Raw genomic sequence first — 24,556 nt, forward strand, 5'->3', positions numbered from 1 at the left:
GTAATATTAATGTCTTTAGGTAATAAAATACTATAGTTAAAACTATAAACTTAAATACTTGAAGCTTTGATATTTATGTTATTAATTATTATTCATAGTTCATTGGTAGAACTGGTATACCTAAGTATAACTCAATCAAGTAAATTAATTTAATTTATCAATTATCACCAACAACTTTAATAAAGTTTAAAAGTGTTTACATGATTAACAGTGTTTAAATTATTAGAACTTCATATAGATATATTTTAAGAATATGAGTATAAGTACTTATACATACTGATACGTCATGGCATGTAAATATCGTTATAACTAGATATATAATCCTTTTCATCTAAAATATTAATTTTGTTTAATGTTTACAATTTGTAATATTTTTCTTGCTTATAAATTTTAAAACTCATAAAATATTAAATATTGGCAAAACTCCTAAATTAAAAATTATTATTGACTCATATACTAAGAAAAAGTATTATAAATTTAAAAATATAAAAAAGATAAATTTTTAAAATAAAATATTATATGTTTAGGTATAAATTATAGGCCATTTTACCTAATTTTGATACCTAAAATAATAAGAGAAAAATATAAGTACTTAATATTTCTATACTTTGAAAATGTAATTTATAGCCTATTTTTTTTCAATTAAAAAAACAAAATATATAAAATAAGTATATAGATAATTAAGTAAATGTAGCCTTATAACAGAGAGTGCATCTGATAGTAAGTATCAAACTAAGTAATAATTGAATTCACCAAAATAAAGAATTATAAATACAAACATAAACAATATCTAAAAGAGCTGTAAATTATGAATAAAATTTCTATGAATTCAGTTTTAAGTATTTAATTAATAAATATGAAAAAAAAAGATAATAACCCAATATAGGTAGATAACATCTTATGCCAAAAAAAATCAACTAGGTATATGCAAAAAAAAAAATGAATACATATATTCTTATAACATTAAATTTCAGATACCAACTATAGGTTATTACCAACAATTTTCCACTTTTCATTTGAAAATAACCTATCGTTAGTTTAATTATACTTTATATTTTAAGTTTATGAAAAATAGTTATTTCATGTAGCAGACAACCGCATAACACAAACATCTTTGTTACAGAATTAAGAATTATCAAAAAATTGATCTGAAATAAATTATTTTGATAACTATAATATTTGTATATCTAACTATAATATATACTAACTCTTTTTTGTTACAGGTGTTTGCTTATTTCATTATTCAAATAGTTATTGCTACAAAACCAAAATTATAACTTTAAAATGACAACCTCTATGAATGTATATTATATTAAAAATTAAAAAAAAACTTTTATTGATTTTATTAAATGTAAAAGGGTAACATTGAAACCAATTATGAGACATCCACCGCCTTTTTTATAAATAAATAATAGTTACAATAAGTAGTTATAATACATGTTGTTGATCAATAAATATTATGTTCTAATTACCTACCATTCATTTTCAAAACAACAGAGGTTATTAGATATTAAAATGTTAATTATTATTAATATAAGTTTAATTGATTATGTACTTATCTATATATTTTTTTGTATCACTGAATCACTTAAATTAATAGCAATATTAAATAAATTATAAAAAAAAAAAATAATGAAAATTTTAACTGTAAGTTATACCTAAATATTACACTAAATACCTATAAATGTGTTTTCAAATGTCTTTGAAGTATCGGTCTCTTTTTAAATGTATCCGATACATTCTTGACAAGTAAAAAAAAAGTTGGTAGATACATAACAAAAATTGCTCACCCAAAATTAATTTATTCAAGCAATGTAGTTTATTTTTAATATAACAATGAATCAGTTATATTGTTGAATAAAAATTATATTTGTGCTAAAAATATCTATATAATTATTACATAAGTTAACAGTATCAGAGACCAAGGTAATTAATATTAAGGTATTACACAATTTGAGAATAATACACATACAACCAATAAAATGATAAAAATTTCTACATTTATATTTTTTGAGTATTAAATTATATAACAGTTTAAATAAACTTATGTGGCATTTTAAAATCTTTTTTTTATACTCAACTAATTATAAGCTTTAAAGTTTTAACTTTAATTAGCAAGTACTACCTGTTATTATGATTCATTTAGATAATTTTCAAAAAATTTAATATCAGTATAAAAGTTGAAATACATATAATATTCATATTAGTATATTTATTTAGAGTTATTTTTTAAACCAAAAACAAAAACAAAAATAGACAGTAGAAGAGACTTTTTTTCATAAAGCTTTAGGTTAGGTAATATTAAAATTAATATTGACCTAAATGGTTTTCTTATAATACATTTTAGTAGTGTTTTAATTTGATATACTTCAATATCAAAACGCTAGATAAATTACAACAGTAATGAACATAATATTTATTCAAATCAAAATCTATATACCTACACATTATAAACATTAGGAAATTTATAGAAATCATACATGTGGCATTACTCATTCTATAATATTAGGTAATAAAGTAAGCAATGGCAATATTGTTTAAATTCTTGCAATGCATAAGCAACAATACTGATAGAAATCCAGTAAATAGTTAAATCTTTTAATATTTATTATTTATTATTTTATTATTAATGTATCTATTCTTTCACTTATCTTTAACTGTAGCAATTTAACTCGTACCTAACAAAAAAATATAATACCTATCTAATTGTAGAAATAAAAATATCTAATATTAAACCAAGTAGAAGTTATAATTGGATCTAACAATCAATTTATTTATATGAAATAGATATTAGGTATTTAAAAAAAATATATATTACCAAATTATAACACAATATAGAGTAAAATACATACCCAGAACTCTTGATCCTCTGAAATTTCACGTTGAATGAGTTCACTGAACGATAGCTTACAGTTGGCCACAAACAAGTCTTCAATAACAGCATCGTGGAACACTGTTAAGCCCAATCGGTGGGCATTGTGAACGTCTTGGGTGAAATACTCGTTCCAGACAGGATCATAGGTTTTGGGCACAGTGGATGACCGAAGCAGTATGTTATCGTCGACGTCAATACTGACGTATGCGTCCAGCAATGGATCTTCAGACTTCACAAAAGACATGTTCTTAAGACGGGTCTGCAGGTCAGTGGGCCGCAAGCCGGACGCCTCGCAGAGCTTGATGCGTATGGTTCCCGTAAATGTCTGGTCCATCGACACGGTAGAGCGGTCGCCATCATCTTTCTTCTCGACACCGATCATTGTGGCGGAAGTGTGGGTTCGGATTTCGGCAAGACAAATGGAGAGAAAAAAAATCTCAAAATCTCAACGACACCTTACCTCCTCAGGCGCAGCAGACCACGAACATATATTATACTTGAATATAATAATATTATAATATTGAATAATATTATTATTGCCGTGGAAATAAATGCATTGACGGGCAGCAAAATTTGGTAGGTATTACAACGCGAAGACGGTGTAAATTAATTCCAGTAATTTATTCATTTGTTTATTTATTAATTTTATGTTTCGTGTCTTCAGAACCGACCGATATATTAATTATAATTTATTACGACAGGACTGCAGTGGAAGGCGCGCGCTGTCCTTTTTTCGGCGGTAAACGACGCGAGAGAATAATTTAATATTTTTTTTAAAAAATATTATCGCGCGCGACATTCAACGGCGGCGGCGGCGGACGTAACGCACCATTGTATGCCGTCCGACTACTAACCGCGGCGGCCGCGTACGTAGACGTACGTCGACGGTCTCTCCGGAGCGGCGGCGGCGGCGGCGGCGGAGGTACAAAGAACGCGGCGACTGAATTGATAATAGCTCTGCTGCTGCTGCTCCGACCGTCCGACCGACATCAACCGCGGGCGCCCATTTTCGTAATGCTCCCGGTCACATCCTTTTTTTCCTTCTCACCGCACACACTCGCGCGTCACGGGCGCCGTCACCTATCGATGTTTGTAGCACTCCGTTTTCCGGTATTTCCCCGCCCGACCTCCACCGGATTACGTCGCGGTGCCGAGAGTGTAGTGCCCCGCCGACGCGACGGTCACAATCGACGGTTTCGATGCGTGTTCTCGATTTTCGACGACCTCCACCACCGCCGCCGCCGCCACCGCCATCACTCCCACCGCCTTCACGTACACTCCGCCCGCCGACGGGCAACGGCGGCGGCGGGGTCGCGCTATCGCCCGTCACGGCGGAACAATCGAAAATCGCGTACGGCGAGCTCGCGCGCGGTGGACGGGAGGGCGCCGAGACGTATTATCGGCGATAGTATCGATTCCGCGCGCTCACGCACGCACACGGCCGCAGCAGTAGTGACAACTGCCGTTCGGGGCGGCGCTCTAATTTGATAATGCGAACAGCTGAGTTTCGGCCGCGCCGCCGGTCCGACACCGCCGTCCACCGCCGTCGCCGCCGTACAAAGCACGGCACACGACGGTGCGGGCGTTCGGGCCGTCGTCGTCGTCGTCGTCTGTAACGGTGGCGGGCGCCACGCCGATTCGCGTCGCATGGCGCCAATTTCATTATGAACAGACGTTGCACAAAGACGCGTGTACCTATATTAATAATAATAGTAATAATAATAATGATGATGATGATGATGATAATAATAATAACAAAGTCGCCGCCTCGCACACGAGAGACGACACCCTTCGCGAAAAATTTGACGATCGGGTCTGTGCAAACAACTTAGCGGCGGCGACGGCGGCGACGACGACGACGACGACCGTGTTTGGATTGCGTAATATTTCTACGACCGTCCGAGATGACGCGGGCGTGTGTGTGTGTAGTGTGTACACAATAATGTGTATTGTGGGGGGTCGTCGCTACAATATTGTCATCTTAGCCTCGGAACTTGAAAAACAATTAGCGAAGACGCCGCGCTCGCAAAAGCCGAAAACATAACAGAAACCCGATCCCGCGACCGCCGATCTTCCGACCTTATGCGTATATATATATATATACACATTATATTAGATATATTAGATTTACGCTATACTTAGGTTAGACGGGCGAATGGCAATTTTATGCTACGCGGATCGTTAAAAATACAAATACTAACTATCTATATATAGTAAAACCCTTATATAAATATATATATATTATGGCGGTCGTCGGTCAGAACCTTATTATTATCATTATTATTATTATTATTATTATTATATTATATACTTAAGAACAAATTTCGGGGCTGTAGGAAATACGATCAAATGTGCAGTTCACTTAACTCAACCCGTTTCCTGTGTATATATAAATACTACATATATTATTATAAAATATATTTATGAAAGCATGCGATGTCATAAAACGATATATAAATATATTTTGTATACTTTAAAAATTACTTCTTCTATATTAAATACGTCTCATAATGTTATATTGTACGAGGAATTGGGGACGTGTGGTTTATATGTAGAGTCCAACGTCCGAAAATGCATTAAGGGCCCAACGTGGGTTTTAGAATATAAAACTCTACGAAGGAAAATGTTTCGTCCTCACACTCCCTCCGAATGTGATACGTACAATATTTTACTGCCACGATAGATTAAGGCCGAGTCAAACCTATGTTTAAGTTTGTGTTTCAATGGGCGCTAATGTAATATAATACTGGAAAATGAAACCGACGGGGACTTATGAGCTTTTCGAGTTTTTAAAAACTGTAGAAAGCTTACTACTTTTCTATACGACGTTTATATTGTAATCGAGTAGGAATACACAACATGAAACATCTCGTTATAAATTAATTACTAGATTATTAAATTAATACTTCAGTTCAACACTGCAAATTTATTAATCTAAGACTATACCTAATGACTGCACATAAATAATTAATATTAATTTATTTTTATATATCAAATATTTAGGTATACTCCAATAAATGTATAAAGTCTAGAAGCATACTTTCGAGAAGGAGGGCGAAGGTGTCATAACCCTTTCCTATTTTTTTGAATTATTCTTTTTCTATGGATTTCTTTTAATTTATTGTTAAAATATAAATTCATGATTTTAATACTTTTTTACACGGGATTTTTTTATTTCTTATAAAAGTAAAATTGATTGATACCGATAAAATATAAATATAATAAAGTATAATGAAAGCATATTTACTGCAATCACTGCGTGTTTTACTCAAAGATATTACTATAAGAAGTGCTAATACTATGGCTTTATAGGAATACCCTAAGAATTTCCTAAAAATAATGTTTTTATATCCTAAAAATTTAAAATAATGCATCTTAAATAGTTCATTTTTTTTTTATTTAAAAAACTATTTTTTATTAAATTTAAAAAAAGTTTTGCAGGACTGAACCATTTCAAGTCTTTTATGTAAACTTTTAATCTGTAAAAAGGAAATATTATTTTCATTTAATCTTTTGTCTTGTAATCGTCATGCGTTATAAAAAAGTACGATTAATAATATTCAATTAGAAAAAAACCTTTGTTAGCACGTTACAAATAAGTTAATTTTTTAATTAAAAATCTTAGAAAACGATTTAAAAAAAAAACAGATTTTAGTGTTAAATACATCTCAAAAACTTTAGAATGTTTTAAAAAATAAAAAATAACTTTAAACTTTAAAATAGACTAAAAATACAAAATAAAACTTTTTATTTTGATTCAAAAATACATAATACACGTACGTCGTACACGTTATAAGACAGCTAGCTTTAAAAAAAATTTCAAAGTTAGTTTATCGAAATCCCAGATCTAAAAATAATACATATAAATTCCTCTTAAACACGATTACTGACATATTTTGATTATAAACTTTTAATGTATAGTCTGAGAATAGTCAACAATTCATATTCTTAGCCACGACGCCATCATTATTCGAAAAATCCATTTTGATCCTTATTTTTCGTTTTTCATGTTTACAATATATTGCCGTGAATGGTTATAAACTTATTACTTAATTATAACTGTTATAGGTAATTGTATCATGAAAGTATTTTCATAACATTTTAGTATTTTAATATGCACGCTTCTTTTACACAGCATCAGAACATAGACGATAAATTCGTTTAATAAATTGGTAATTAATTTGACCAAGACAGTCAACTCTATTAAAGGTTAGCCTATGTATAGTATTCTCGTTTTCCGTTTATCGTCTAATGAGTAAAGAATAAAGACTGATATATTGCGTATATACGTATAGTCGAATTTGAGTAGCGGGCTTCTGTTGGCTGTGTCTCCAGGATATTTTTCACCCTTCAAATGGAATTGTACGTAGGTACATTCGTGGACTATGTAAATATAGTAATCGCCTGCAATTGGAGAGCAGGCCATTTTATTTTGAAAAATGTTAGCTCTCTCTGCACTTATACATATATATAAAAAAAAAAAAACATTCAATCAAATGTTCATTTATCTACCTAATATACTTTCGGAAATTGCAAAAATCATTTTGAAATAAAATCTCATTTTACTTGTAAAGTTGATTCTAAGACAGTATTAAATATCTATATGGATATTTTACTATTTTAGTTATAACGCACACATAGCTATATGAATATATCTATATTATACAAATTATTATGAATTATAATTTATTACACATCAATATTGGTTATCGAAGTAGCGCGTACCTATTTATAGATTATAGGTACCATCTTGCGCATATATAGTATTAATATAACTTACGACGTGAATATATTATTTTTTTTTTAAGTTCGTGTGGGTGGGTCGCCGCGCGCACGTTACCTAATTCACCTATTTATATTTGCGAGCAAACATAGATCACATTAGTATATACTCATGTATGTATATGTATAATGTATATATATATATATCGACGTCTTATTATATTGGCCCACCCGTGTCGTGCTCCAAATATTAGTATGTCACTGCAGCAGCTGCGTTGCGACAATATAATTGACCCAGCTTTACAGAATAACGCTATACCCTCGTCCATCACAACAGCAGGTCAATCAAGTTAATATAACGATTACCAAAATATGAATCACGTTTTTGCATATATATAAACTATAAATCGTATAATTATTATTGTAATTATAAGTACCTACTATAATATACACAGTATTAATGGGTATACGACGTACGTATAGGTAGGTATAAATTATAGCGTTGTACATGATAGTTGATAATGTTTTTTCGTACACACTGGTAATCGTAAAATTTTTAAATCATCTGTTTCGGTTTTAACTTTCAATCGATTAGGTACGCGTATTGGTAAAATGTGTACCTGCGTAAAAGTACTTACCTACACAGAAAATATAATATTTTGATAATTTGACGACCTGCGGTTTGCACATTACGGTCTACAGTCGTTTATACATTATAAATTATAATATATGAAGTGACTATTGCAGTTGGCAAATATTTTGACAGCGGAAACAACTGCCCGATAGACACTGAAGGGGGAAAGTAGATACTTAGTGCATAATCCAAATGATGGCACTGGTCTGGTATATAAATGATGATATATTTACAAAGGTGGACTTAGTTAATGGAAATATTAACCGAGTCAACGTTGAGAACGTTAAGTTATAAGTTAGTAATTACCAAATGATATAATGTTCGACTTTAAAACTTTAAAGTTATTATAGAAAAAAATATTAATTTAACTTATTTTAGAAAAAGGTTGCCACATTTATTTTTAATTACCGCCCACGGATTATACATCATTCAGTTAATTGTCTGTGTAACTTTCAATTTTCTTTAAAATAATTAACGATTTTGTTAAAAACTTAATTTTATTATTTTTATTTCTTGTTGCATACTTTAGAAGTGTAATGGTTTAATCAATTAATTTAAATTTTGACCGTCTACAAAATTATTGAATCAATAATTATTTTTTTGCTTATTTTTATTTATAATTATTGTCTATTATATTATTTAAGATTTTGTTTTTTATCGACTTTTAATTTTATAGCCATAGTAAGTGAAATTATAGATATGAATAAACATAGTTTTATCTAATAGAATACCTATTATTTTTAAAATTAATTGGAAAATTTTAGTTTATTAAAATGTATTATACTTATTTGATTAAGTTATTAGGTAAAGTAAGAAAATAACTGGTAAAGTTTATAAAATAATAATTTTTTATGTAGACTTATAAGCAGGGCTCAAAAGTTAAAGCATTAAAAAAGTTCATTTTTAGCGCTTTTATGTGCACTTAATAAAACATAAAAATAAGCATAAAAAATAGTACTAAAAATTGGTAAATATGCAAAATAAAATTGTAAACAACATTTTTTTAAAACTTTTTAATAATAGAAATTTTCATATTTTTTTTCATAGAATATAAATTAGAAATTATTGATTAGATCTGAAACTTACGTACGAAATTACACACGACAAATCCAATAATTGCAATACAATGTGTCTGACAAAATTTTTAAAAATAACCAAATTATTGGAAATAATAGAATAAATGATCTAATGTGATCGTTGATATTCGCATATTTGCATACTTTATTAAAGTTGTATCGTTTATTATATAGAAATATGTCTATAAAATAGCATAAGAAAATATAAATACTAAATATTCATTAATTAGCAAAATCAAATTTTTATATGACATTAGGAAAGTGTAAAACAAATTTGTACTTTACTTTCATTATTCGACGTGTATAACTAATAAAAAAATATATGCTCTACCTGCTTATAAGTACTTAATTATTATTATAAATAATACCTATAAACTTCAACAGAATAAAAAAAATTATGAAAATCAAAAATAATTCATCAAAGAAATATTACGTAATAATATTTAATTAATTCATATAAAAAAATAAATAAATAAATACAGAATTATTTACTAAATACTTTTAATGGTAGAAAATGATAACAATTAACAATAATATAGTCGTATATATAAATTAATAAATCACTTTTATTAGTAGATGTAACACAATTCAAATTATTTATATTTGTATGTACTTACACTTATAAAACTATAGTAATTCATGTTCTAATGTCTATTGTACTAATTTATATATCAAAATAAAATATTGTGTGCTGATTTATAAAATAAAATATAAGTTCTATAAAACACTTATCTATACACTTTATAGTATAAATTTTAAATTATAATATATATCAAGCTAAATGCGATGGGTATATTATAGTTACGTAACACAATTTAAATTTATAAGTACTCGTCAATAAACAAAAAAAAAAAAAATTGAAAATTAAAATAATTAATAGCCATCTTTATACTATAAAGCTATCATAATATGGTAATTTCTCAATATAAAACGACTTTTATATTATGTATATATACCTACACTTCATGTCTACAAAAGGAATAGCCCTGTCAAAGTTCACTTAATGCTTATTTTGTTACACCTCCACCTCGTACTCTTCTAATAACTTCCGTTTACCTACCAATACGGGGTAATTCGCCAAGCGTGTTACACACCCTTTATTCTTTAATAATATATTAATTACCTATTAAAATAATAATTTTTAAATACTTAAGTTTATTTTTTTATACCACTCAAATAGCGTCCTGTAGTTATATAAACTTTTTTTTTATTCAAATGAGCACCTTATACTTTTTTCTACCATAAATTGTTAATTAGATGATTTTATTGAAAATGTTGATGGGTTCTAAATTTATTTTTCGATACTAATGTCATGAATATAATTATGGTTTTATAAAAAATAATATAAAATAGATTCACAATTTAGTAAAATACCTATATACTTATTAAACTCAATTCATTTTTATAATTATACAATTTTAATCAATTTATCTTAAAAATGTACCTATACTATTAAAGTATTTACTATAATTAATAAAAATTTACTAGGTACTTAAGTCTACTAGTATCTACTATAGCTTAAAAATATTTATTATACAGCCAATATCCTTCATAATATATTCTAAACTTATTAGCTATTATCGATTAATAATAATAAATTAATTATCCTCAATAAGTACTTATATAAGATCCATAACTTTGAAACTATACTATTTTTAAAAATACATTTTCTTTGATGACTTACAAGGTAAACCATTTTTTTCGCATATAATAATAATAAAGTGTATAATACTATAAGATATACTTTTTAAGTTACCTAAGTATTACACCAAAAAATCTAAACTTAAATAAATATCACCAATAAAATTTAAAATGAAGATAAGCACGTTTGGTATATCACATTGTAGTATATACCTATAGTAATACTATATACTTACCTAGTTATCTAGCTATAAATCGAATAGTTGCATAATACGAAATAATCAATTCGTTATAAAGTTATGAGACTTCGAGTTCGAGACCTACATTCTAGTCGCATGTAAAGTATATACATATACAACGATATAATACGTTATAAATGGAGTATTCAGTACATACCTACAACGCAATTTACCAAAATATGTTTTAAATCTTAAATCCTAACGTGTTTATACAGCTAAAATATAACATTCCTAGTCTATAATTACATATAATGAGGTAGTTATAATATTTACAAAGCCCGTGGCAAAAAAAAACTATTAGACTATATGTTTTTTATGAATTCTTAAGATTAACCCTGTCTCCTTTAAAAATAATATTACATTTTTTTTTTCGTAACAGCAAAAAAATATTTTAAAATTAAATTAAAAATTAAAAAAGTGATTAAGGGAGTACCATCCTATGCTGTAAGTTTTAACTGGATCACTATATAGTGTAATTTTAATGGATGTGTTATATTTGAATTCAATGTTGTACCATTGTACAAGAAAAATGTTTCTGAAAAAAACGGTAAGTTAATCTATATCATTTTTCTCTAAATTTGTTTTATGAAATGTTTTTTGATATAGCTATTAAAGTTGTTTATTTTACAATTATTAGTATTACGGTAAGTTGATTTTATTTTTACCAAAAAATTGTATTTATTATATATTGTTAATAATTAATTATTATAATAATATATATTTAAGCCTATTAATTTTTAAGCCAATATCACCATACCATAAAATAGTGCGAATAAATTAATGATATCAAAAGGTATATGTAATTAATCTACATTTCTCAAAAATGTTGTTGCATAAAATAAAATTCATATTATACATATACGTAACACATACAAGTTTTGAGTTCCCTACAATAATGTTTTAGAATTACATAACAAAATAATTAACAACGTTATTCGTCGTTCAAATATGTAATTTCGTCCTAATTTGATCTTCAAAGAACTATAAAAATAATTATATTTGTATATTTTTTAGATTTTTTGTCATAACATTGATTATAGAAAGTTTATTCTATAATCAACGGTTATAGTATGAATTACTTATAAAGAGGAATCTTGTATTAAATTTCCAAACTTTAACTATAAAAATTGAATATTTTATAAATGTTTACTACAAATCTTTTTAGACATTTTTCAAGCGTTTTTATACCTACAGTAAGATATTTTATCAAAAATAGATAGGTGAAAAAAAATAATAATAAAATAAATTTAATATTTTCATACTTATAAATAGCTCAAAAAGTATTTTGAAAATTGTAGATAGTATAGTGATATAAATATTTGGAAAACAATTCAAGTATATTTAGTTATTTGTATTTTAATTTTACAAAACAAAACATGATTTTGTTGAAAACCATTTTTGCAGAAAATTCCTGTTTTCCTTAATTTGTTCATTTTTTCTTGATTATTTTGTAAAATACTGGAAATTTTTTATTTTAATCTCTCAAAGGCAGAAATTAAATTCAGTTTTCTATTATACATTATCTACAATTTTAGATATCGAAGGATTCATATACAAAAAAAAAAAAAAAATCATATCCTTGAATAATCAATAGTTAAATAAAAGCTCCGTTCGAATCCAAAACAATTAAAATTAAAACAATCAAAATAAATGAAATATTAACTATAATTTATAAGCATCATACACATTATATATTTGATATATTGTTATATCTATATATTATAAAGTGTCATTTCAAAAGTTACATTTTGAAATATTTTTAAAATTGCTTCTTTTTAACTTTTGTTTTCACAAATACATTTATTTTCTCAAAATCTATTTTCCAAGCTGTTTCTTGTTCAACCGAAAGGCGTAATAAAGCCACTAAGCCACTCATGCTCGTTAATCTCATTTTTTTCCTTTGGGTACCTTTATATATAATATTTATTGAATAATATAGATGAATATAGGCAGTGAAAACCTTAAATTCGAATAATTGTATTATAGTTTACTGTTTAGTAACATTAAATTACTTACTACGAGAAAATAATCGTAACAATTAAATGGATTAGTAATTGTTTTTTAAGAGTTTATTACTTAAATTACTTTGATTATATGTTCAATATGATGGACTTTGTAAATGAAGATACCAATGAGAGAATATTGTAAAATATATTATAATATTTTAATTCTTGCAAATTTAATCAATTATTGATAAAAAAAAAAAATAACAATAATTTTTTAAATAATATGATCGATGACTATAGTTATTTGTGTGTATACAGCCTATGGGGGGGGGGGATTTATCCACTTGATTACTCCCCGTAAATACGCCACTGATGGGCCCCTTGTCCAAGGACTTTTGTCCTTATCGTATCATTCGTATCGCCGCATTATGTTATGCGTCACTGTTAATACACATATATATTATTATATAGATAGTTTCAGTACAATATACGCACCTATACATCGAGGCCTATCGAGGCGGATAGTTTTTCCTGCCCTCAAATTATTTGAAGGGCGATGATGCACTATTTAGTTATATCGTGTATTATGTACTACTGCAGTGTGTACAATGTAATTATATAATTTATGAAGGGTTAACTAAGACGTCGCGCGCTGTCAAATTGCTTGCCAAAATACTCAGTGTTAATTGCTAAATAAATATTGTTTTTGTTTAAAGGGGAAAAAATATATTAGGCACTAATACAATAGCTGCATTATGTCTTACAAACATTTATTAAACACGATATCCTGTATATTATGTACATACAAAGTGACGTCATGTTTAAACGGTTTTAAAAGACTGTCAGATTTATAGCACTGCCGCGAAAATAAAAAGGATCTCGATAATATATAATATTACCGATGTTCACATCATATATTATTGCGGCGTGATCGATGATAAGTGCGGGTAACGCCAGAAATATAACTAAACATACAAAAGAATATAGTATAGCATCTTTAAGTGACCTACTGCACAATTTGCGAGTAAAAAAATGCACGGACGTTTGTTTTATACGTCTATGTTATTCAATTATTGTGACTTCATATTGTATAGGTCGCAATAATACAGTCACCGCTCTGCTTCAGTTAAATTATTATTTATTTGTGCATTGTACCTAAAAAAAAATCAAAAATTTCGTATTGCGCACTTATAGTATTTGCTAGGTATACTGCGGTTATATACAAATTGTGATTTTCCTCCTCAACATTACTTATTATTTCGTAACAATTTAATTAATCCGCATAAACATTGAACACAAATTTTGTCAAACTGTAGATTACTAAGGTCTTATCGAGAAAATTGATTACAATATTGTAGTCATAATTTTCATAAATCATACTGTAACAAGAATAATATTTTTTTTCTTTTTAAATCATTTAAAGAGCTGAGATTATCATTAAATTTTTATCAAAAAACACCACGAAACTATGTATTGGTTGGACAATTTTACCATGGTTTCTATTGTAGCGGTGTTTATAATAATTAAACCTGTGTATGACTGCGTTGGACGGATTAAATTCTGCAGATAGTAGTAGCATTGATTTTAAAAATTAATGTTTTTAATCTATGAAAGTAGATTTGTTTAATTTTACTAGAAGCAACGGCCGTCTAGATATTTTAAATGTGTAAAATAATTATTATTTAGGTTAATTGCATTTCGAAGAATAACGATACACCGGTATCTATAGTTTTACAGTCACACACTAAGTGAAAATATTCTATTTAATATTAACACGTAAGTACTAAGGCTACATTAAAAAGTTTTCACATTTCAATTTTTAATAGAAATTTTAATACGTTTGAGCAAAGTTTTTTCTCCGCAATTACAGAAATACCTGAGGCCTACCGATAGTTTGCATCTATATAATTCACTAACTTAAAGTATGGATATACCTACTACATCTATAGGTATAGGTATAATGTCACAAATATTATTGGTAAATTAAAAATTACTGCGCTACAAGGATTACAAAATATGTAAAAAAATAAATTGATAATATTTGTCAGTAGAACTTGGCGTTTTATCTAATATAATTTCTAAATCCTGTAAAAAGTGTTATTTTTAACAATGCTCTTTGGAAATTCGAATCACCTTCTGTACATGCATTTCGAACAGCAAATTTTGTACAGCTCTGCTCTAAAACACACTATTAAAAGGCACCGCTATCAGTTGTAAAACGATTATTCGGAAAGCAATTTAAATCGGAGTTTTCGCTTAGTAAGACGAATGCGTAGGTAGATATTTTTGGAACTTGTCGATTGGGACATCTGCGGGACATCGGTACACACATAATTTCAAACAAATAAGGAAAATCCAATAGAATAGTTATACGAATCATGTACCTACGTAGGTATGGTGTGTGGGGTACCCGCGTGACGTATGTGATCCCTGCTATTTTATTTATCCTATCCTACCCGCTCAATCATAAACGGATTAAAATAATTCGGAGCCCGGGTCATTCTAAATTATCCAATATAGACGCTAAACAAATTCTGTTACAGATAAGGTATTGCCATTTTATATTATGTACAAATAGTTTCATCCTGCATATTACCTTGTACTGGGACCTCCACCACGATAAACTGACTGTATTCGTAGCTATGTACATATTATATACACACGCACACGCACACACACACAAACACATTTATATATATATATTATAATAAACGTATTATAAAAAGGGTTTTATTTTTTTAGTCGTTCGTGTCTTATTACCTATACGATTTTTATTTGAATATATTATATTCTCAATTTGATTTCTATTCGGAAACTATAGAAAAGGTTGAATTCAGAGACTTCGGACCGGATATTGCGGATACTTTGTCATTTGCATAGTGTGTTTAAATAATATAAGGTATACACATTACATACCTTCGCACGAGAATAAAAGAATATCAAAGATTTTACGGTTTAGCCGTTTTAGTCATTCTCGTTTTTTGTTTTAAATAATCCTTTAATTTTATTTCCATACTAGAAATCATCGAGAAACGAGATTTAATGGCTATATTCAAAATGTATTACTTACTCACAAATATAAATACTGCAGTATTTAAGGTATTTAAAATTTTCAACCCGTGAACTACGGTGATCGTTCAAATATGTTTTCAATTTTTATAATAAATATCTTTATATAATACGATTATACATATTATACGAATACGTGGATTACTTTGGATAACTTTTTTGGTTTTTCGCTTATGACTTAAAAAACGATTCTCTGTAATACTCTTGTACACCTACCTACTTATTAAATATTATGTATTTTTTTATTTACATTCTCCTGACAATATCATCTGAACTTACTGTTAATTATATAATACAATGTTTTAATGACACGAATAAAATGTATTAAGTTGTATGTAAACTATATACAATAGGTATATTTCTACAATACAGTGGCGCAACAAGGCCAACTGAGGCCCTCTCTCCTAGTGTCATTTTTAATGAAGGGGCTTTGATTAAAGTTGTTTACGCCTATTCTTGTGAATAACATTTAAATAGGAAAAAATTAAGTTAAACCTTCTAATAAATTTCTATGTTTTTTTTTTAAAGTAAATTAGGAGAACTCAATGACTAATCATGACATTTCGCTTATTTTGCCTCACAAAGTTTCTTCTGCGGTGTTCATGTATTAAATTTTCATATAATATATAAAAACGTATTTGTTATAAAATGTTTGTGTGTTATCCTTATACGAGTATAGTGTATAGTGCATCAGAATTCAAACATTCAGAGTACCAAATTCAATACCAACCACCTAAATATAGTAGGTATAAATATTTTATTATAGCTTTTTTTCAGGCTTTATGATTCTTTTATTAATTAATTAATTATTATATAATATAATAATAAAATTGGGTCTTAGAATAATGATTAATGCTCGTCAATAAGTAGACGAAATCTTACCCGTTTAGACAATACCAAACCGTAATATTGGTATTACCTACAGCTTCAATTTAAAACAATGTGTTTATTTGTAACATACATTTTTCACATACTGTTTCTAATTAGCTTACTGAAATAGATCTGGAATATCAACATAGCTACTTACTCACAAAAACAAGTACAAATTATAACTTATGAAAACTACACTAATCATATACCTAGTTATATTTTATAAACGATATATTCAACATTTTATGTATTTATATTGTGCAATTATATATATAATATATTGTGAACTATATTTTTATTTTAGTAGTATTAAAAATTTTTCTTCACTTGAAAAAGTTTTTTTTTCTGGTTTTGGATTCGGTAAATATAGAAAACGTATACCTACCTGCTTTGTGAAATTGTATTCATAAGTACATCAAAATAGTATGATTTTGATGTTTGTTGGGAAATTTATCATCAAATACGGAAATAGACTATTTTAGTTGGCCCGGGGCCCCTGCAGTCTGTGGACCCAGGTGATCGACTGCACTCCCTCCCTCCAGTAGTTGCACCATTGCTTTAATTCTTTAATACATAAAATGATCTAACCAGATTTATGAGAAATTTATTATTATTTTTAAAATTTCGTGATATTTACTAATTATTAATATTTGTATTAAAGATGATGTTGGCGCACTTTTTGTTTTCTCTTTCTGGCCCACACGTAACATGGACAAAACGCATTTACACAGAATCATTTTTTTTTTGTTTTTGAGTAATCATAGAGTAAAAATATATTACAAAAATTGTAGAGCATAATATTATTGAGAGTTTAACATATCGGTTATATATTTTATTATTATTTGACTTTCAAAATAAAAAAAATATTATAAATTTAAATATTTAAAATTGTTTAAGACAATATTTATACAAATCAATTTGTCATACCTTCAGAAATATTTTTCTCTTTAATTTTTATTAAGGGCGATTTTACTCTAAAATGACTTAAAAAAATCAAAAAATGATTTTGAGAAAATGCGTTTTGTTTATAATATTAGGCGTGAGCCAGATAGAGAAAACAAATAGTGCGCTAACACCATCTTAACATCATTATTCAAAAATTTGTTGATGATATTTTTTTCAGTGACCTAAATCAATCATGCGAAAATGCTGTTCTATAGACAAATAAACGTATCAGTGACAAATAGAATACATTTAAACACATATTACAATTCCATTTGGTGTTTGATAATCGTTAGTCATTGGTCATCAATCATCATGAGTATTTTTAATAGGATAGGCAATATTGCAGTAGCTTAGGTCTCTAGGGCCACTCCTGAATTATTTTTTCTGTTTTCTCAAGGTAAGATAACGATTTTTGAAATTAATCCTCACAAAAATTAATGGATGAGGTCACATTAAACCATATTGGTTAGGTTATATTTGATATATATTTTATTTGAAACTGTTGTGCTGTTATTATTCTCACAGAATAAATTAGTAATTAGTGCTTACTACTGAGGATGTCTTATTATAAGAAAATATTAAATTATACTTAATAGAACAATATTATTTTACTAATTGTTTGCATGATGGGTATTGAAAATATTTTTAAAAAAATATTAAATAGTTTGATTTTAGACGCACGCTTATGTTAGTCATTATTGATTGTGGATGCTGATAATGTAATAATTTATCACAGACCTCTTATTATTTTTTGGGTTAATAGGTAGTCATTTTTTGTTCTATGTACTATATATTCTATTTAATAAAATATATATTTTTCTACATAAAATCAAAGTTAGACGCATCACTCTTTAAAAAAAAAAAAAAATAAATAATTATTCAAATTATATATTATGTTTAAATATTGGTAGACAATGGTAAAAAAATGTTGAAATTTATAATTCATAGAGGTTTAGACATCAATAACATAGTTTAATTTGTAAATCATAGTAAACATTGGCTATTTACCTCGAGTATTAAACAACAAAAATGTACAGAGCATAACAATATATTAATGTATACTAAATTGTCACAAGTGTCTCAGCTTAATAGAAATTTGATGTTCTAAGATTTAAATAAGTTAAAATCAGATAATATAGTTGAATGTTTATTCTTTCAGTTTGTTTTAGTTGACTTTTCATTTAAACCATAACTAATTGATATTCAGTAATGTAGTTATTAATATTTTTCCATGCATAATCAAATACAGTCATTTTAACTACAATAATAAGCTGACTTACATATTATACAGCAATTATTATTTGATTTGCATCAATTTTTATCGTTACACTGAAGTAAATAGCCGTAAGAAATAATAAACCAAAATTTAAAAAAAATCTATTCTATAAAACGAATAACAAAAACTGTATTACAAAATGAGTTTCTAAGTTTATATTATATAATATAAAGTATAGTTTCATAATGAATTAAGTCTCTATTTTTTATGATTGAATACAATTAAAATCAGAAGTTTTTATAAAATTAGATCAGAGAAGTCTTAAATCAGTAGTTTCAGATGATACACTAATACATCATAATATAGTATTTAAATCCTTATTATAATGTGAATAAAAAAAGTTTAATTTGACTGGAATTTGGCATTACAATAAAAAATGTATGTATAGTTAACAAAAATAATTTAAGTCTATTACATAGGTACTAAAGTTTACAAAATAAAGATATTATTCTGATTTGAGTACTAAAATTATCCTGTAGATATTCACTGGGTTTATTAATGTATTTAATTTTAACACGGAGCTTCATCTGAGCTTATACAAAATCAAGTAATAAACAGTTTAAAAATAATTGAGCATTACTATTTAAAAAGTTTGAACTTATTAAAACCCTTGTGGCAGCTTAGTAACTCCCAAAAAGGTATTGAAAGGTGAGCCCAAATATAATTTATCACCAATTATTTCAATATCACATATTCCAGTTACTTTTCCATCTAAAGAATGGTAACTTGATAATATTTCACCTTTTTCATTAACTTTTAAAATAGAAAGTCGATGTTTGCTCAGTGACTTAATGAATAATATGGATTCAAAATGGCCAACCTAAAAAAAAGTTAACATTCGTTTTTATCTTATGCATTTTTTTTTTTTTAACAATAAGGGTCTTAAAAAATACCATTCACATTGTATTGAATGTGATATATATACATATTTTTTTTATAAACATTGAAACAAATATTTAATGATGTAGATATTTTATTTAACTAACATTTTCATTTTCAATAATCAAAAGAACCACTGAATTAAATTAATTTATATTTAGATATATTGTTTGTTTCATATATAAATTATATTAGTTTGAATTTAACTAAATACCTAGGTAATTCAGTTATTTATTAACTTAGTTAAATAATTTGAAAGTATAAAATTATAAATTAAATATCAATAAATTTTTTATTTAAACCAAACAAAATTCGTCTGATTTAAGCTGAAACTGTGCATAAATATATTATTATGCATAATGTTTTATTTTATGTACTGATGATAAAACATATTTCAAAGCATTAATTTCATAAATATGAAACACGTATAAAGTACAAGATGTTATAAATTATAATAAATATATCTATTTAAATTATATTATATATTTACCCAATGCATAGCTTTTTTGCAATATAAATTAGGATAAAATGAATCGATCTTTAGCAATGTAAAATCAATTATTCCAAGAAATTTAGTAATCATCATTCTAATAGTTGGATATTCACCAATATTTTCGAGAATTGGAGTTCTTGTAAGAACTAATGGAATATAAAATGACCCTTTGCTATTTTTTTTAATATTATCTGGCATTCCTGACAAACCATCAATAAACACCTCACTTTTTCCTGCTTTAGGTCCTTTCAAATAATACCTAATAAACAAAATTAATTAATTTTTAAATAATATATGAGTATATAAAAAAATAATATTCACATACTTCAGAACACGATATCTTATACTTTCAGACACCAATATGAATGATTCATCATTTGATAATTCTATACCATTAGAAAATTGAAGATTTTTCATCAACACTGTATTTTTTTTAGTTTTTTGATCGTATTTCAATAATCTAAAAAAAAAAGATAGATATATTGTTTATTGCTTTATAAACATAATCATCTTTATGTAAAGTTTTTTTTTTAAATATCATTATTTATTTAGTAAGCAAATTATATTATCAACAAAATGGTATGTAATTTTGTACAGAAAAAATCAATGAATTTATAATATTTACATAGTTTGCAACACCAAGTTATTTTATAAATATCCAGCTACATAGTTAAGAAAAATATAATTTGCAAAACTGTTGCATAAGGCAATTTCAGAATTTCACAATACCTAATAATTTTAAGTTTATTGTTTCAACATTTTATTTAATTGTTTAATTTAACTAATAACTCAAATAAAATATAATGTGTTTGGTTATATTAATTAAGCTAGGTTTTTGTTAAAATACATGAAAAAAATTTTCACTAACCTTCCAGTTCCATCAACAAGCATTGTATAAACTCCATCATATAATTTATAGTTTATATCAGAATCTGTCCAGTATACAGTACCATCAGAAGCTACTACAACCGAATTTGGTAAATTAGGTCGTGCACCATCAATAACTTCATCCATTGAAACTAATTGCTCTTTTGCACCTATTATAAAAAAATAAAAACAAATATTGTATGTTTATTAATTATTTGGGTTTGAAACTTACTATATAATATGTTACACAGAAATAGTAATAAATAAAGTTAAAGAATTATTGCGTTAAAACTGTTAATAATATGTATCAAAAATAAGTGAAATATGCAATTAAAGTTTTTTGAAAAAGTATTTAAGTTACTATTATTTTTCATTTAGTATTCTCTAAACAAATATAATATTAATAAGAGGTAACAGTATTAATTTAGAAAATAGTAGTGATATATATAGAAATAATTAGATATTTTCCTAATTGTACCGTTCAGTTAATAATATTTTTATCTCATATTATGTGCTATGCAATGCCATAAAAACATAGCCTTGCTACAAATTTTACTATAGTTATATTAATTAACTCTTAATAATAATAATAAAAATAATAAAAAGTAAGCTATCAAAATGCCAAATGTATTTATTTAAATTAAAAAATTTAAATGTTTTGCTAAAAATAACAATTCAATTCCTAAATTTTTTAAAAAAATGTGTTTAGTAAAAGAAATGGCTAAATATGCAATATGTATTTTTGTATTTAAGTTTGTTGTCTCAAAAAAAAAAGTTTTTTTTTTTTTACTTTGAATATTCTATAAACATAATTAAAGAATATGCAGAGGCGATAAATCTTGAACCCTAATATACACAATCAATATACTTTTTATATAAGAGTATATAAAACTACGAGTTTTAAACATTTGTAAAATAATAATAACATATAGGATAGGTAGTTTAAGTATGGTTTGTCGTAAAAATTGGCATTAATTTTTCTGAAGTATTTATTTATCTTAATGAAATTTGTTCTTGGGGTTATAATTAATAAGTTAATGGGTTATGTCTAAAATCTTATTAATCATTAGCCATTAAACACCAAATAACTATGTCATAAATAAAAAGAAAATTAAGTAAAAGAGTACACTCATGAATAATATATAGGTATTGTTTATGAACTTTTGTACTATAAAAAGTTATGATCTAGTAATACAAAAATAGAAATTTATAAAATCAAATGTTATTTAGTATGAAAAATTTATTTAGGTTTTCATTCTTATTAAAATCACATATTTCTATATATTAAAATAATTTTTTTTGAAGAAGAAGAATAAAACAAAAATTATTTTTTCAGTAATTAACAGTAAAAAAAAAAAAAAAATAATAATAATATAAAACATACCGTATAGATTTGAATTTAAATTCACTTTAAAAATACCATAATAGGCATCAGCTACATATAAAAATCCTGATTTATCTATATTTAGGCCAAGTGGACGTCCACAGATATGTTCTTCGTGTAATCCATCTAATACAAATCAATAACATAATTAAATAGGCATTTATAGAATGATATAAGTTTAATATATACATTAGGTTTGTACAGAAATTATTATTAATATTTTAATATGATTTTGGTAAAAAAAATGTAATAATTTTATTTTCAATAAGTGATATTATCAGGCATTTATAAAAGAAGTTTACTCACCACATACTTTTCCAAATTTCACAACAGGAACTATTTCATCATTGACAATTTTAACAACATGGCCATAATGCAATGTTGTATACAAAGTATTGTTATAATACAATAGACCTTCAGGTCCTACGATTTGATCTTCAAAAAGTTTTGATATGCCTGATAACTTATCATTTAACGCTAACGGTCCTGTTAATGGTCTTTGTGGTGTGACACTATTAACAGTTTTAATAAATAACAATCATAAAAATAAATTAGTATGCCATGACATATTTTATCAATGTATTACAACTTGCCTATATTTTGTGAAAGTGACGTCCTGTGTCAAAGGCAGCAGGGTGAAGATGCCAATTAGTGTGGTTGAATAAAGACCTAATTTTAACATTAATTTTGCAAGTGTCTGGAAAACAAAATATATTTAAAATTTAAATAAAATAATAACTATTAATATTCACAAAATGAATGAACGACGACGGATAATGGTTGCACAGCTCATGGGTACCTTTGCAATACCGTTCAGTCGAACATAAGTGCCTACTTTGAAATTACCATATTTTGTTTCTTGTAGTGTCCTTGATAAAATGAAGTCGTTATTTGGAATTATTTTTGAGAAGTTTCCATCAAAGTAGCATCACCAACAGCGAAAATAGTGCAGTAGAAGTGGCGGTGTCTAATTAGATTATCGGACAAGATTTAAAAAAAAAAAAACCCTGATGTTTACGTTATATAATTCGTCAAAGTCGAACACAGGTCACAAAAGTTATGTATGATTAAAAATTATTAATTTCGGACTTTAGATTAGGTATTAGAATTGATTACACTCGATGGTACTAATCATCAAAGGCGCTCGGTAAACATTAAACGCGTCTCCGGTGCTCTGCTTCGTACTGTACGCTCGAACACTGTCTGACGGCAACTGTAGAATTTTGACGTTTGGACTATGTAATTAGGTACTAGCGATCGTAAAAAATAACACCAATATTAATAATAACCACTTCCACTTTCGTTTTCAAGCGTCTACCTACTCGAGGTGATGAAGTAAACCATTAACTATAGAAAACGTGTTCCGCCAGTCATTCATATATTACGTGGCATGGTCTAGCTAATGAAGTAATCGGTTTAAGATGATATCAGCCGGTTGAAATGATAGACATAGTCACACTTGGTGTACCTATACGACCGCGACATTGCGACAGCAAGTCGCCTTGTAGTTGTAGTTATAATATAGTTAACAATTGTCAATTATTATTACTTCTTTTTAAGCATTTGCCGCGAGAGAGCGAAAAAAGATAACTATTGCAGTAGATAACGACTGGTGATAGGAAAAAAAAAATCTGATAAGT

General features: G+C 27.1%; 1 protein-coding gene across 2 annotated transcripts; it reads right to left on the reverse strand.

The window, feature by feature from the left end:
* Nucleotides 1-19,671: 19,671 nt before the first annotated feature.
* LOC112603104 (adipocyte plasma membrane-associated protein-like) lies at nt 19,672-24,461 on the reverse strand. 2 transcript variants are annotated; one of them, XM_025351526.1, is made up of 9 exons: nt 24,239-24,461; nt 23,763-24,166; nt 23,510-23,613; nt 23,223-23,428; nt 22,917-23,042; nt 21,534-21,702; nt 20,991-21,125; nt 20,663-20,924; nt 19,672-20,113 (listed from the first exon to the last, which is right to left on the reverse strand). In XM_025351526.1, the coding sequence occupies exons 2-9, from the start codon at nt 23,763-23,765 to the stop codon at nt 19,895-19,897; spliced, it is 1,224 nt and encodes a 407-aa protein (XP_025207311.1). In that variant the 5' UTR covers nt 23,766-24,166; nt 24,239-24,461; the 3' UTR covers nt 19,672-19,894. The 2 variants fall into 2 exon arrangements, with proteins under 2 accessions (XP_025207311.1, XP_025207312.1); XM_025351527.1 differs by having other exon boundaries at nt 24,235-24,461.
* Between the last annotated feature and the right edge of the window lie 95 nt (nt 24,462-24,556).

This window comes from Melanaphis sacchari, unplaced genomic scaffold (assembly GCF_002803265.2).
Source record: "Melanaphis sacchari strain LSU unplaced genomic scaffold, SCAv2.0 Contig95_pilon_pilon, whole genome shotgun sequence".
Classification (NCBI taxonomy): Eukaryota; Metazoa; Arthropoda; class Insecta; order Hemiptera; family Aphididae; genus Melanaphis; species Melanaphis sacchari.

What these genes read in the sequence shown, in the direction of transcription:
- LOC112603104 (XM_025351526.1), bottom strand. An exon ending in CTTGTTGATGGAACTGGAAG is followed by an intron (nt 21,126 to 21,533) that starts GTTAGTGAAAAT and finishes TTTTTTTTTTAG; the next exon opens with ATTATTGAAATACGATCAAA. An exon ending in GCAAAAAAGCTATGCATTGG is followed by an intron (nt 20,114 to 20,662) that starts GTAAATATATAA and finishes ACTTTTTTTTAG; the next exon opens with GTTGGCCATTTTGAATCCAT.